We start from the raw sequence: 13,991 nt of genomic DNA, 5'->3' as shown, positions 1-13,991 counted from the left end.
CCCGTGTTTCAGATATCTGCTCAGAGATCACCTGTTTAGAGGGCATTTCCTGGTCACCATTTGTACAATAGTACCCAAACCTGCACCTACCCAGGCTTCCTCTGTCACATCACACATATCTGTTCATTCCCTTTACGACCTTCACGGTATCTGAAATGATCTCGTTTACTGTTCATTATCAAAGCCCCCTCCTCCCCAAATCTGTCTCGATCACCATGGTGTCTCTTGCTTACACAAGCCCTATCACAGAGTAAGGGTTCAGTTCACCTTATTGAGTAAATGAATGAGTAAATGAATGAACAGGCCAGAGTCACCCATGCTGAGAAGAGTTCAGAAAGGATGGGCTGGAGGCGAGGAGGCCTGGGCCTTCCTTCCCACCCACCCCCTTGGTTTTGCAGTACGAGCAGTTTGAGAGCACCATCGGCTTTAAGCTCCCAAACCACCGGTCGGCCAAGAGGCTGTGGAAGGTCTGCATTGAGCACCACACGTTCTTCCGGTGAGCCAGGCCCTAGGGCGGGGTGACCGGCGTGGTGACAGAGGCTGTGAGTGTATGTGTGGGTGATGTCTGTGTTTTGCGAGGGAAGAGCAGGAGGGAAGCTAGTAAGGACCATGGGAAAGACCCCCCCGCCCCACTTTCTCCAAGTCTCTCCCCTCCTGGACCACCTAGAATTGTAGCTGGTGGGACAATGGGATAAAAGGCCAGCTGTTGTCCAGCCTTGGGCCTGGCAATGCAGGTGTGATCCCCCCTCCGCACCTCCATCCCTGCAGGCTGGTGTCCCCCGAGCCTCCACCCAAGGGCTTCCTGGTGATGGGCTCCAAGTTCCGGTATAGTGGGCGGACCCAGGCACAGACCCGCCAGGCCAGCGCTCTCATTGACCGGCCCGCACCCTTCTTCGAGCGTTCCTCCAGCAAACGGTACACCATGTCCCGCAGCCTTGATGGAGGTATGCGCCCAACTGGAGGTGGGGGAAGAGCGGTGTTCAGAGGGAGGTGGATGGGCATGCCAGGTACAGAAGGAGCACAGAAGGTGGTAGACACAACACAGGTTGATTTACACCGGTCATGGGGGCCTGAGAGCTCTGCTGCACCTGAGCGGCTCTAGGTGGTTAAGCCCCAACCTGTGGCCTCACTGTCGATGGGATGTGACATAGCCACTCCTGGACTTCCTGTAACTTCTCTGAGCCTTTTGGGCCCCAGGTTTAGCCATACGGTTTTGGAGCCCCTGCCCAGGGTGTCTAGTGATTCACAGATGGTCATCATATCAGGAGAAGCCATTTGTACAGTACAAACCATTTGTACTGTGTTGCGACCGCAGTGTGGAGTTGGTGATGCCTTACCTGACTGGAGGCAGGAGGGTCGTTCCCAGTCTTTTGGTTTTGTTGCACTGATTGACATCTAACCACATGGTGCTCTCCTCTTGGGGGGGCAGGTGCCCTCAATACCAACAAGAATTGGCCCTACATTTTCCTGTATCAAGCAGACCAAGGCCTCTCAAAATGAGGCCCGTAGATGGCCTGCATCACAATCACTTATGAGTTCTGGGAAACACTCAGATTCCCAGGCCCCAGCCCAGACTTACTAAAGCGGCATGCGTCAGGGTCCAGGACTTGTCCCAGTGTGCACACTGCAGTTTGTAGGAGAGATATAGAAGCCACATGGGGCACTGGAGAGATTCAGAGTCGGGCAGTTCTGAGTTCAAATCTCAGCCTTGACACTCAGCAGCTGCTCTGTGGACACGGGATGTGGCCCATAAACATCTGAATGAATGGATGGGAGGCCTTGAGCAGCTTAGCTCCTGGTGCCTATTCCTCGTCTGCAAGATAAAGAATACTGTTTGCTATGTTCTGAGATAATACCTCTACCACACCCAAAACAATTCCTGGCACATAGTAGGACCTTAGTAAATAATAACCTGATGGAAATAAAATAAAATAAATAAAATAGAATAATCTCCCTATCATTAGTAAAAGATAATAATGCCCCATAGTAAGTCATTGTTTATTGTAGCAATAATAAATTATTATTGCTTTTAGGTTTGTAGAGGGTGGTTTATAGGGAGGAGGTAGGGACTTGAGTGGGGAAACAGTGAATACTCCAGAACACACTGGGGCAGGCCTCTAAGCAAGTAAGTTCCACTCAACAAATGTTTTCTGAATGTTAGAATAAGTATGGCCCTTTCCTTTGAGGAGCTCCTAGAATAGCAGGGTTGTAAGCATTTCATGCGATCCAAGCAGTGGGAGAAGTGTGTACAGAATATAGAGCAGCCTCGAGGAGAAAGGGATGAATTCTGTCTGGGAAGAGCAGAAAGGGCTCTGCAGAGAGTGTGATAATGGTCAGGGTTTTGAAGGATACCTAGGAGTTTTCCGGGTGATCAGGGGAGTCTGGTATTTTTCCTGCAGTATGAAGGTAAGACCTGTCCCAGGACTCACTGGCCATTTTCGAAGGACATGCAGTTTTGCAAGAGTCCATTTGGGGCTGGGGAAGCTCCTTATTCTTCTTGAATGGGCTCAGGGCTGAGAGCTAAGATTTGCTGTATTTTGCTATGTATAATATGCTCGCGTGTATAATGTGCACCCATGTTTTTGGCCCAAAGTTTCAGGAAAACTTTTGTTTTAACTTTTCAATTCAATTATTTATTTATTTACATTTAGAAACAAAACCGATTTTGTATTCCAGGGTATTATTTTGCATACGGATACCGTCATTGCTTTCTAGAGTTACACTTTAATGCATAGGCATAAATAAAAGAATTAAAAACATTTATATAGATACGGAATTTGTACTACCCATGTATAATGCATACCCTTATTTTTCCCTTAAAAGTTTGGGCAAAAAAAAATATTACGCATTATACACGGCAAAATGCAGTCTGCAGAAGGAAAGGAGGCCCCCACTGTCTCTCTCTCCTCCCCTGCAGTTTTCATTACTATGCCAGGGGCTGAATGAAGCCCGGATTGTGCAAGGCAGCAAAGACTGGCCCAGAGTTGGTGAAGCTCACCAAGAGGGGACCGGAAGCCTGGACTCTAAGCCAGTAGGCCTGGGTTCTTCTCCTGATTCACTCAAAGGTCTCAGAGCCTCACTTAGTCCTCTGTGAAGTGAGGAGAATAATTTCCATTCTAACCATCAACACAGAGCATTGTGCAGCTCAGATGAAATGACGTGCGTGATGGGGCACTGTGCTGAGTAAACATGTATGACTAGAAAGAATAATTCTCTCCTTTTTAATCCAAGCCGGTCTCAAGGATAATCCGTGCTCTGGTCGTGTTAATTCAGTTTTTTCCAGCCAATTTTTCCTACCAAGACGCAATCCATGGGCATAGTCTGGGCTATGCCCAGAGCCTGGTGTAACGGATGTAATTCCACCCCTTTCTTTCCTGCTCGGGAAAGTGCTTTAGAGGCCAGCAAGTGAGAGAGGTTTTATTATTGCAGGGGTCCCCTTGGATTAACCTCTAACAATATCCGTGTATTGCTAAATAATGGTCAAGTTAGTATTCTGCCACAAACGCCACAAGAAAATCAACATTTGTGGGCCAACATGGATTGAATTGGCTCACTCTGTGCCAGCCACTCTTCTAAATATTTATACACATTAGCTTATTTGTTTCTACCCCTCCCCCACCAGCTGTCTGAAGTAGGTACTGTGTATAGATGATAAAACCGAGGCCCAGAGAGATTGTATAACTTACCCAAGGTCATACAGCCAAGAAGAGATGGATTTGAGCTTTGAATCTGGGCTCTAGTACTGTAGATATCAGGAGGGGGCCCAGGGCTGGGAGGCAGTCCACGTGACCTGGGGAAGGCCACTTCACTTCAGTTGGGCACTGGCTTCTTGTCCCCAGTGTGCTGGGGGTGTGGAGGTGTCTGCTCCACTCCAAGCACGGTTGAGCAAGTGGCAGGACTAGCTCCCTGTCATGCACCTGGCAGGTGTCTCACACGGCCGCCTGGCTGTTTCTGCCCCTTTAGCAGAGTTCTCCCGCCCAGCCTCGGTCAGTGAGAACCATGACGCAGGACCTGATGGTGACAAGCGGGAGGAAGATGGCGAGTCCGGAGGGCGGCGGTCAGAGGCTGAGGAGGGAGAGGTCAGGACTCCCACCAAGATCAAGGAGCTGAAGGTAGGAGTCTGGCTTTCTCATAACCTCTGATCCTGTGTATAGCCTTGGCCTTGGCCTTCAGGTGCCCAGCTGTGGCCGAGCACCCTTGTTATGGGGTGCACCGTGTTCAGGGCCTTGCCCTTGGGCCTTGTTCAATACCTGGACATGCCCAGGTGGGGGGGGCATGCTGCCCACCCTGTGTCCTCCCTTTGCTCTGCTTTCCTGGAGGGACACACTGTACCCTAGGGGACTCCGGCCTCCTCTGCCCATTCTGAATTTGCCCCTTTGACTACAGTTTGAATCTGCACAGCTCCCTTTTTCCCCAGAACATGATGGGGTGTTTCTGCAGGCCCTCACAAGTGTCCCCCTCCTGTGGGCCGCCTCCATTTCCCAAACTCCTGTGCACACATTCGTGCAGGCATGCATGGCCTCAGACTCACATGCGTGCGATCACTCACAGATGTGCACCCCTCACCCGTAGGGTCATGCACCCAGATTTTCAAACAACATGCACACGGGCACGTTCACACGCGGGTGCAGTGTGTTTCCACCACGCAGCCCCACTGGGAGCACAGGTCCCTGAACACACACGCTGACTGCCAGCAGCAGGAATACCCAGAACTCTCACTTCCATCTGCTGAGTGCGACTGACTGCTCACTTTACCTCCAGTCTTCCCGCCCCCTTCTTCACCTCCCTGGGCCAGCTCCCTGCTTCACACCCCACACCTCTGACCACTCACTGCGCGTGGGGGGCCCACCCAGCTTCCCTGGCCTCTGTTGCTTGGGTGAGAGCACTCTGGGCTACCTGTTGGACCAGGCTGGTCGTGGTGTCTCTAATCCATCGGCTCTACTGACCCTGCTGGTTCCTTTCCCTCCTCCCATGTTTGCTAGCCGGAGCAGGAAACCACGCCAAGACACAAGCAGGAGGTACTGCATGGGACCTGTCCCTACCTACCCAGCTCATTTGTCACCTTTTCCAGTCCATCCCAGGCTCATCTACTGCCACCTCAGCTTTAGCTTCACCTCTACTCCCTAGACATCCTCCTCCCCCTTCCTTCCCCCAGTCCCATCCCCCACCCAACTACCCTGAGCCCCCCTTGTTAAATTCATCTCTCCAGCATCCAGCTCAGACTCCACCCCCAGCAGTGTTCCCCTCCCTCCTGAACCCCCTCTCTGCCCTGCCTCCCCAGACCTCCCTCACTTGCCCGTCATCCCTGCTGACTGTCCCACTTGTGTTCCCCAGCCCTTCCAGGACATTCTGTGTGTTCACTGAGCTCATCTCACCCTCAGACCCTTTCTTTGACTCATCTCCTCTTCATCTGTGTCCCTTGTCCCCTCACCCCAAGCTTCTTTTTGTATCTGTTGGCAACCTTGTGGGAGGGGTAGGAGGGAGGAGCCTCAGAGCACATCAGTATTTTCTCAGATTCTGTTGCCCCTCCCTCTGGGCTGGGCCTGCTACTGCTCTAGCTCTGTCAGGAAAGCCTTCTCCCTTTCTCCTGCCTTCTCTCCTTTTCCTCTCCCCTTGTTGCTTCTCTCATCTTATTCCTCCTGTGTTAGCTACTTCTCCTTCCCTTTCACATCGTCTCCAACTCTTTATCTGAGCTTTCACTGCAAGAGAAGTAGATTTATTCTTGGGCCCGAGGGGAAGGGTCAGAGGCTGGAAAGTAAGAAGGGCCTGGCCTTGGAGTCCCGTGGTCTGGGTTTTAGTCCTGAACCTGTCACTGATGCTTTGAGGGTCTTGGGGAATGACCCCTCAGGCTCCAGCTCCCCATCTGCAAGTAAGGTTTTTGGACTAGTCTTCCCCAAGGCCCTTCAAGGATCTCAGGTTTCCGCTGCTCCCTCTGGCCTTCGGGAACACTGCACGCCCACAGAGCTGGAGCAGCAGGTACAGGGCAGGTCACAAAACACATCTCGGTCTGTTGCAGCCCAAACCCATGCCCCGTGCAGACTCCATCAGGTTTGATTTCTCAGACATTGTCTTGACGCAGCTCAGCTTGGGAAAGGATGCCAGAGGTACAGATGGGTATTTAGAGGGAAGCAGAAGCCTCAGTAGCATCAGTTTCCTTTCTGAGGTCACCTCGGAGTCCAGCCTAGTGGATCCTTGGATGCCAGAGATAATCCCGGGGGAAGAGTCTAGCTTGTCCAAGCACAAGCTTACCTTCCAAGTAGTTGTAGAGTCATTTGAACTGACTTTCTAATAAGCTGAGACTGTCTATTTCTTGCCCTGAATTGAGTTGACAGGAATCCTCAATAGCCTTGCAGATAAGGGTCCTTGGACCTCCAGCCCGCCGCCCTGCCCCTAGCAGTAGGCAGACAAGCAGCTTTGGCAGGTCACTGTCATCTCCTGTGCCAAGGCTGCACCTCAGGTGACCTAGGGGCAGATTACTCTGTCATGATGCACTGGCCAGAGCTCACACTTGGCAGTTTAATGTGGAACACACCTATGACTCCAGCTGTACCTGGCTCAGTTCTTGTGTCCAGCCTTGGACTTACTGCTCTTCTTCCTGGTCTGTAATTCTCCTAATCCTCCTGAATACCCCACACCATCCTAGTTTTTCTCTCTGGCTGCATCTCATCCTGTCTGCTGTTGAGGAATAGGTACCCACAAAGTATCTGGAAGATCCAGGGTTGTTGGGAAAGGTAGTGGCTGTCAGCAGAGAATACTGAGCACAAATCTTTTTCTGGTCCCTGGTTCTTGGTGTGGGAGCAGAGCCCATTTTACTGGATGTCCCTGGCTTTAGAAGAGCCCCACAGGGCTTGATTCACTGCACATGTTGGGCCAGGAGGGACCTAGACTGGGGATCCTGCTAAGCACAGTGGTTCAAGTCTTGGTTAGAGGTGGGGACCACGATCTGAGAGACCAAGGAGTGGGCCAGAGCCACCCAGTGAACAGGGTTGGTGAGTTCTCACTGTACCTTGGTTGTGAGCAAAGGGAAGTCACCTCTGTGCCTAGGATTGGGCTCATAGCACTGAAGGGAGCTCGCCCAGACCTGTGGGAGTTGGTTGGGTTTGGGCTCCAAGGCCAGGAGCCAAACAGGGGAGAATAAAAGGTGGTGTTTGATCAGAAGTTGTGCCCCTGTTGGGGCTAATGTCCTGGCCCTGCCTGACTCATGAGGTGCTGTGAGAGTGACACCGGGTCATGGATGGGACTCACCTTGCTGATACAGGATAGCGATGGTGACTGTTAGCATCTCCACCACACCCTGCACCCCATCGTGGAGCTGCTCCTCTAATGCCTGGCTGTCCTCTCCATCCACCCCTAGTTCTTAGACAAGCCAGAGGACGTCTTGCTGAAGCACCAGGCCAGCATTAACGAGCTTAAGAGGACCCTGAAGGAACCCAACAGCAAACTGATCCACCGGGATCGAGACTGGGAGCGGGAGCGCAGGCTGCCCTCCTCGCCCGCCTCCCCCTCCCCCAAAGGCACCCCTGAGAAAGCCAGCGAGGTAGGTCTCACCCGAAACCCCTCACTGGGGGCCTTGGGTAAAGGGGGTGGGGAAGGTTGCTGTGTACTGACTCACCGTCAGCCTCCACACCTGTACGCTCCTCCCCGCTGCTGCATACAGGGATGATGGGGGTGGGACGGCGGGTTAAGCTGAGGAAGCCAAAGTCACTAAACTTTGGAATCTGCAATCCCAGGGACCACTCCGAAAAACTCAGAGTAGCCTGGTATATTCCCCTTCCATCAGTCAGAGTATGATAGGGAAGGAGTGCTTGTTAGAAATGCAGGTTCTGGGGCCTCACGCCAGACCTCCTGAATGAGAATATTGGAGGCAGAGCCCTGGAATCAGCATTTGAAACAAGTGCCCTAGGTGGTTCCCATGCACACTAAACTTTAACAATCAGGGTAGCTCTGTCCAGTGACCAGACCCTTGCATGCTTGTTGTGAAAACGCAGATTGAGGAGTGTTCCCTCCCAGAAGGATGCTCAGAGGCCACTGGAGGAAAATAGGTCCTCCAGGAAAATCAGAGCTATTCCTGTTGCCTCAGAAAAGGATCCCACACGACCTGCCTGTCAGAGTGGAAAGCAGTTGAACAAGAGAAAGACAGGGTCGTGAAAATCCCTGGACTGATAATCCCAACTTGTTGTCGTTGGCACTGCGACATCTTGGTGGAGTTTACCCCCGTTTATACTTAAGTGTTTTCTCCCTAGTGCTGCTGCTTACTGGACTCAAACCCACCTCCTGGGTTTGAACTCTGGCTCTGATGCCCGCTGGTTGGATGACCCTGGGCTTGTGACTTAGCCTCACTGAGCCTCCATTAGGTAGAGGTTTTAAAGCACCTGCTTCTTAGGAATGTTGTGAGGAGCTAATGAGATCAAGCATGGAGGGGCCGGCAGAGACCTGGATGCTCAATACTTACTGTTTCATTTCGAGAGTCCCAGGTCTCACTCAGAAGGTAAACTTTGGAAGGGTTCACAGAACCTGCTTGGTTCAAGGTCATCCCTTCAGGGATATGGCCCTGAGGCCCGGAAGGGAAGAGACTTTTCCAGCATCATAGTTGATAGAAGAGGAGCCAGAACCTGATATTCTTGTGTCCCAGGCATTGCATTTGCTATTAAATCACAACTGCCTAGAAGCAAGACCAAATCAAGTGAAGACCAGACAGAGAGTCAGTTGCGTGCCTGCTGCCCTCTAATGCTTGGACAGTTGGTGATGCAGCCATGACCTAATAAGCAGGGCACTCGATTGACCCAGCACTCCCCACGGCCTTGGTCGGCTGAGTAACCCAGGGCCTCATCCAGTGAAGCTGCCCGTGGTAGCTCCCTGGCTGGCGAATCACAGAGTAAGGGATGACTTGGGGGCCTTTAGGCCGGTGCCGTGGAAGGAGGGTAAATCTCTGCATCCATCCGCCAAGGGCTTCTGAGGTCACCTTTGACACAATGGAGACCCTGAAGGTGCTAAACTGGGCCATGGGGGCTGGTCTAGTGATCCAGTTACATGCCCCACTCCTGCCCTGAGACACTTGACCCGTGTGGCCTCTCTTCAGTCCTGAAGCTGGTGAGGTGGGGTGCAGAGACTTCTGAAAGGGTGGGGCTCCAGCTAAGAAGCTCGTGATGAGCCCTGGGGAACTGGGCTCTGGAGCTTTGGGCAGTCCTCAGAGCAGCCTGGCTTGGGAGGTGCTCCACCTGCTGGTGTCAGCTGGAACTGCTAGAAGACGGGCGGGATCTGCTCCACCTCCTATCTTCTCACTGTTGTCCCAAGAAGTGTAGCCCACTGCGGGAAAGAACTTTGGTCCAGGAGCTCACCTTGAGCACTGAGAGGCCCTTGAAGATCTGGGAGATGGGGAGGACACTTCTCTGGGGACTGTCTGAGTCCTTGTGCAAGTGACCTTACCTCTCTGAGCCTCACTGGCTAGTCAGTTGGTCTAAAGGAAACTAAAATTGCCACTCTTTATGGTTGGGTGTTTGGGAAGGTTGAACAAAATAATGGATATAAACATACTTTATAAACTGGGAGGTGTGGACAGTCATGAGGCCATTGCTGATGGTAGCAAGAACTCCTGCTCCAGGTACGGGCTTTGCAGGGGGTTTCACCCAGATTTTCTCGGAGCTTCCTCATATTCTGTTGAGCTTCATCTGGGCCAAGGGGAAAACGGGAGGAACTCAAACCAAAATGGGGACCCCAAACTATAGAGAAGAGTTCCCATTTGCCAAGCCCAGGTTTCCATATCAAAGATAACTTCTTAAACTATAGAATTGGACCATAGTCTAAACTAAAGACACCCAGAGGAGACTTGGAACCAGAGTGCAAGCGACATGGCTCCAAAACCTCCTGAATGAGAACAGGCCGGCAATGGGGAAGGTGCTGGCTGGCAGCCAGCCCCTTGAATGGCTTGGAGGCGCGGTTCCTTTCTGTCTCACCCCACAGTGCAGCTCCGTCCTGACCTCCTCTATAAAACCCCAAGGATGTGGGATTTACAAAGCAGGGCTATTTATGGACTCTGTGTGTATGTCTCTCCTGTTCTCTCTCTCTCCCTCTCTGTCTCTCCTTCCCTGCCTCCCTCCTTCCTTTTCCTCTGGCCCTGGGCCTCCCCTGCAGTCCCAGAGGACCCAGGACACCTCTCGGCAGGATTTGGCACCTGAGCCTGGGACGGCCACAGGCTTGGAAGTGTTCACTCAGAAAAGCCTCGCAGCATCTCCTGAGGTTACTGTCATCACCTCCCCACCTACCCAGAGCCCCCATAATGGTCTTAAGAAGCCCCTTTCTCTGGGGTGAAGGGGGTGGACCAGACTGCTGTGCGCATGGGATCAGTGGGTAGCCCACATTGTCTCCATGCTGGGACAAATGAGCATCCCCGTCCTAGCGATCCACAAAGGGCAGGCCCCTCCCTCATCCCTTGTGTCCCAAGAATCGGGACTGAAACCATTCAGGGAAGACAGAACAGCCCGAGTCACCTCTGGCTTCAGAGGGAGGCAGAGATGATCTCCCCGCAGGCCAGGCAGGTGGCTCTAGAAGCAAGCTCTGCCTTTTAAGCTTGGAATCGGAGGCCATGGCCCCTACATGCCTTCTGCCCTAAGGTCTTGTTTCTGTTTAGAAGCCTGAGTAAGGTCTAGCCATGGCTGGTTGGAGGATGGCATCCCATCCATCCCCACCTCTTTCTTCTCTAAACTCCCCTTGGATCTTGGGTCTCCAAGGAGTATCCTCGGGGTTACAGAGATGTTGTCACACAAGTGTTCTAAATGAGGAGAGCTTTGCGTCTGCACCCAGGAGAGCAGCAGGTCAAGGGCTCTGGGAACTTGCTGTGCCCCTGCACGGATGCCAGGTGGAATCCAGGCCCAGGGAGCAGGGGCTGCATCTCCCCTCCCTGCCAGCGCCTCACAGACTGTCAGGATTGGAAGGTACTGACCGAACTTCCAGGTGAAACTCCCTTCTCCCTGACATATGACCCTCCTCTATGGCACAGAGTGTGTGAGGGCAAACACCTTTCTCAGTTCCCAGAGAAGAATTGTGTAGCTGCCAAAACATGCGGGAACCGTGTAAGAGACATGAGTCAGCTCCAGTAGTGGTAAAACATAAGTCACAGCTTTACTCTGAATTTTTCCTCAGTTGTGAAAATAAGACCATTGGCTCTCTTTTGAGAAAAGTTGGACAGGAATCAACAGCATGCCAAGGTCAGGGAAGCACTGGTACCCTGGAGCACAGAGATGGCCCTAGAGCCAAGGACTGATGCCCATACTTGGGGGAGGGGAAACCTGCGTCCTTCATCCGTGTTCCTGAAAATTGTCCATCCGGCCCCTTTCACGGAGGGTGCTCTGCCTGTCCTTAATGGTAGCTCATTTTGTCTTCAGTCCTCCATTGTGAAGTTGGCATATTGAATTATCTGACCTTCTGAGTTGCCTGACTGTGGGCCTCCCTCTGTCCCCAGGCACCCTTAGACCTGCTCTCAAGGCCCTTGGGAGTTGAGCACCAGCCAACCCTCTTTCTTCATCAATTTCTCCCAGGGCATAGCTTCTAGAGGGCTCCTCGTCCTGGACCCCTCCTCTGGGCCCAGAATGTGACCCAGAGCTCCAAGTGGGGCCCGAGCGGCCTGGAGTCAGCACAACTGCCTGGCTGGAGATTTTCTCCTTGTCAGTGGCCTGTGTGGGAGCAGAATGGGATCCACTTGGCTCCCAGCTTCTGTCCCATGGCTGTCTTGTCGCAGTGCCTCCATCTGACAGCAGGGGGTGCTCTGAGCAGGGGCTGAGGGTACCAGCTCAGTGGAAAGGATGGCTCTGGGATTGACACCCCTGACATCTTCCCATCCTTAATCTTTAGGGCCCCTTGTGGCTCTGCCAGGGTTGTGGTGCCAGTGAAGCGTTTCTCCTTTTTGTTCGGTCTGTCTTTTCTCTTTAGGTTCCTACAGAACTGCTTTCACTTGTTAGAAGCAGAACCTCTACCTCCCTCAGTGTTCACTGTCATCCGTGCCTGTCACCTCCCGCTGGGAGCCCCCCAAGTACCCACCCCCCATCTCCCCTTCTGAAGTAAGGGGGACAGCATCTGTGTCACAGGTTGCCACGTGGATTAAATTTAATAACTTAGACCAGTAATTTTTAACTGGTGTTCCATGAGGAATTTCAAAACATGCAGCATCTGATTATTTAGTCAGGATTACTGACCTCTTTTCCCTTAGATGGTCAAATTAAAACATGCCAACAGCCAATGCAACAGCCATCCAGTGTGAATGAATCAAAATTATACCTTTTTTTTGTAAGATCAGCAAAAAGTGCATATTTTGGTGTGCTGCAGAATTTCAGTAGTTAGTTCATGTGTGCCGTGAGCTGAAAAAGGTGGAAAACCGCGGATTTAGACAAAGGGCTGATAGTGCCTGGCACAAAGTAACTAAATACAAGTACATTTCCCTTTCTCTTCCTATACAATCTTTCTGGTCTGTGCCAGCTCCCGCCCCACTCAGTCTAGTAGGCTTCTAGTTTCTAGAAACTAGTTTCCAGTTAGACTTGGGGCAGGAGTGTCCCAAAAGGGAATTCGTGGGCCATTGCTGGCCATCCTTCCATGCTGATGATGTCAGTAGAAACGGAAATGGGAGCAGCTAAAGACACTTGCTTCCCAAGTGGAAGAGAAAGGAGGCCTGGCGTCTGGAGGCTCTCGAAACACTTCTCTCTGGGTGGGTTCAGGTGCTGTTGTCCTAAAGGCTCAGCAGCCTGAAGTAAAATCCCAGAACCTATGCCTGACTTGATCTGGGCCTTCCCCTTCCTTTTACATCTTTTTCTGTTGGCGAGATTCTCTTAGTGAGGTTTGCTTCCCTGACAATCACGGAGATTTTGCTGAAATGGGGTAGGGGAATGGAGGTAAGAGGTTTACACTGTTCCCTTGATCCATCAGAATCCTTTAGATCTTATGGGATCTGACAGACTCCTCACCAAGTCATAACCTGAATCAGAGCCCAAGGTCAGGTAAACCCCCCAGCCTGTTGTCAGGAGCAGTTTGGGGCATCTCTTCCTGGGACACACCTCACAGGGCTTGGAGCAAGAGGCTGCTTCTAGGCCTGCCTTTGCCAGTAGCTCACTCTCTGACCTGGGACATGGTGCTTACCTTCTCTGGGCCTCAGTTTCTACAGCTTTACTATGAGGGGCTTGCCTCATGATTTCTTTTTCAAGATTTTATTTATTTTTAGAAAAAAGGGGAAAGGAGAGAGAAAGAGAGGGAGAGAAACATATGATGTGTAAGAGATATATTGATCATGTGTGAGAGAGACATCGATCGGTTGCCTGTCATAGGCCCCCCCAACTGGGGGCCTGGCCCACAACCCAGGCATGTGCCCTGACTGGGAATCGAACCAGCAACCTTTCAGTTCACAGGCCGGCACTCAGTCCATTGAGCCACACCAGCCAGGGTACAGAGCAGCAATTTCAAAGGAAGAGGGCACCTCAGGGCAGCCCACGTCCCCAAGTTCAACAGTGCAGCCCCACATTTGTGCTGCATATTAGACTTCCATGGAGATTTTGTGTACAGAAGTTTTTGGTGGCTGTAAGATTAAAATGCCAATTGCCTTCTTGCTTTTGAATGATTCTAGAAGTTCATCATTCGCTCCCAAGCATTGTTCCAAGGGCTCTGGGGCAGGCAGAGGCTGTTCTGTCAATGGTTTGGCAACGTTGCCCTTTTATTAGTACTTTGGACCTTCAGTGATGCCTGAATTTTTAGGTGGTTTCCTTCTGTGATGTATTCTGGTTAGTCTCTTTCTACTCTTTCTGTGGATTTTGCTAGAATTTTCCAAGGACAGGCCATGGTACCTGTTTCTTTGGGAACGAACCCCACAAAGTTCAAGCTGTTTAAGCCGTTGTGGTGACTGGCACAATGGTGACTGGCACCCTCTAGGGCTGGCCGTTTGGTATTTTTCATTCTAATCTCTTTCCTTCCCAGAAGTTCTTGCAGAAAGGTCCGATTTCAGGCTGTGGCTTGAA

The 13,991-nt window shown here is 51.7% G+C and overlaps 1 protein-coding gene across 20 annotated transcripts in view; it reads left to right on the top strand.

Annotated features, from left to right (window-relative positions):
• EPB41L1 (erythrocyte membrane protein band 4.1 like 1) overlaps positions 1–13,991 on the top strand; it is a 115,772-nt gene that overhangs the window by 78,667 nt on the left and 23,114 nt on the right. For 10 of the 20 annotated variants that reach the window (XM_071221760.1, XM_053927445.1, XM_045194950.3 and 7 more), the window contains 6 exons: positions 399–496; positions 769–944; positions 3,964–4,112; positions 4,983–5,018; positions 7,355–7,537; positions 10,132–10,236. In XM_071221760.1, the coding sequence (XP_071077861.1) occupies positions 399–496; positions 769–944; positions 3,964–4,112; positions 4,983–5,018; positions 7,355–7,537; positions 10,132–10,236 (747 nt within the window). The remainder of the gene's footprint in view (positions 1–398; positions 497–768; positions 945–3,963; positions 4,113–4,982; positions 5,019–7,354; positions 7,538–10,131; positions 10,237–13,991) is intronic. The other 10 variants (XM_045194953.3, XM_045194954.3, XM_045194957.3 and 7 more) reach the window with 6 other exon arrangements.

This window comes from Desmodus rotundus, chromosome 6 (genome assembly GCF_022682495.2).
Source record: "Desmodus rotundus isolate HL8 chromosome 6, HLdesRot8A.1, whole genome shotgun sequence".
Lineage (NCBI taxonomy): Eukaryota > Metazoa > Chordata > Mammalia > Chiroptera > Phyllostomidae > Desmodus > Desmodus rotundus.
Note: the sequence above shows the minus strand (reverse complement) of the source record. Positions and strands in the feature narration are given on the sequence as shown.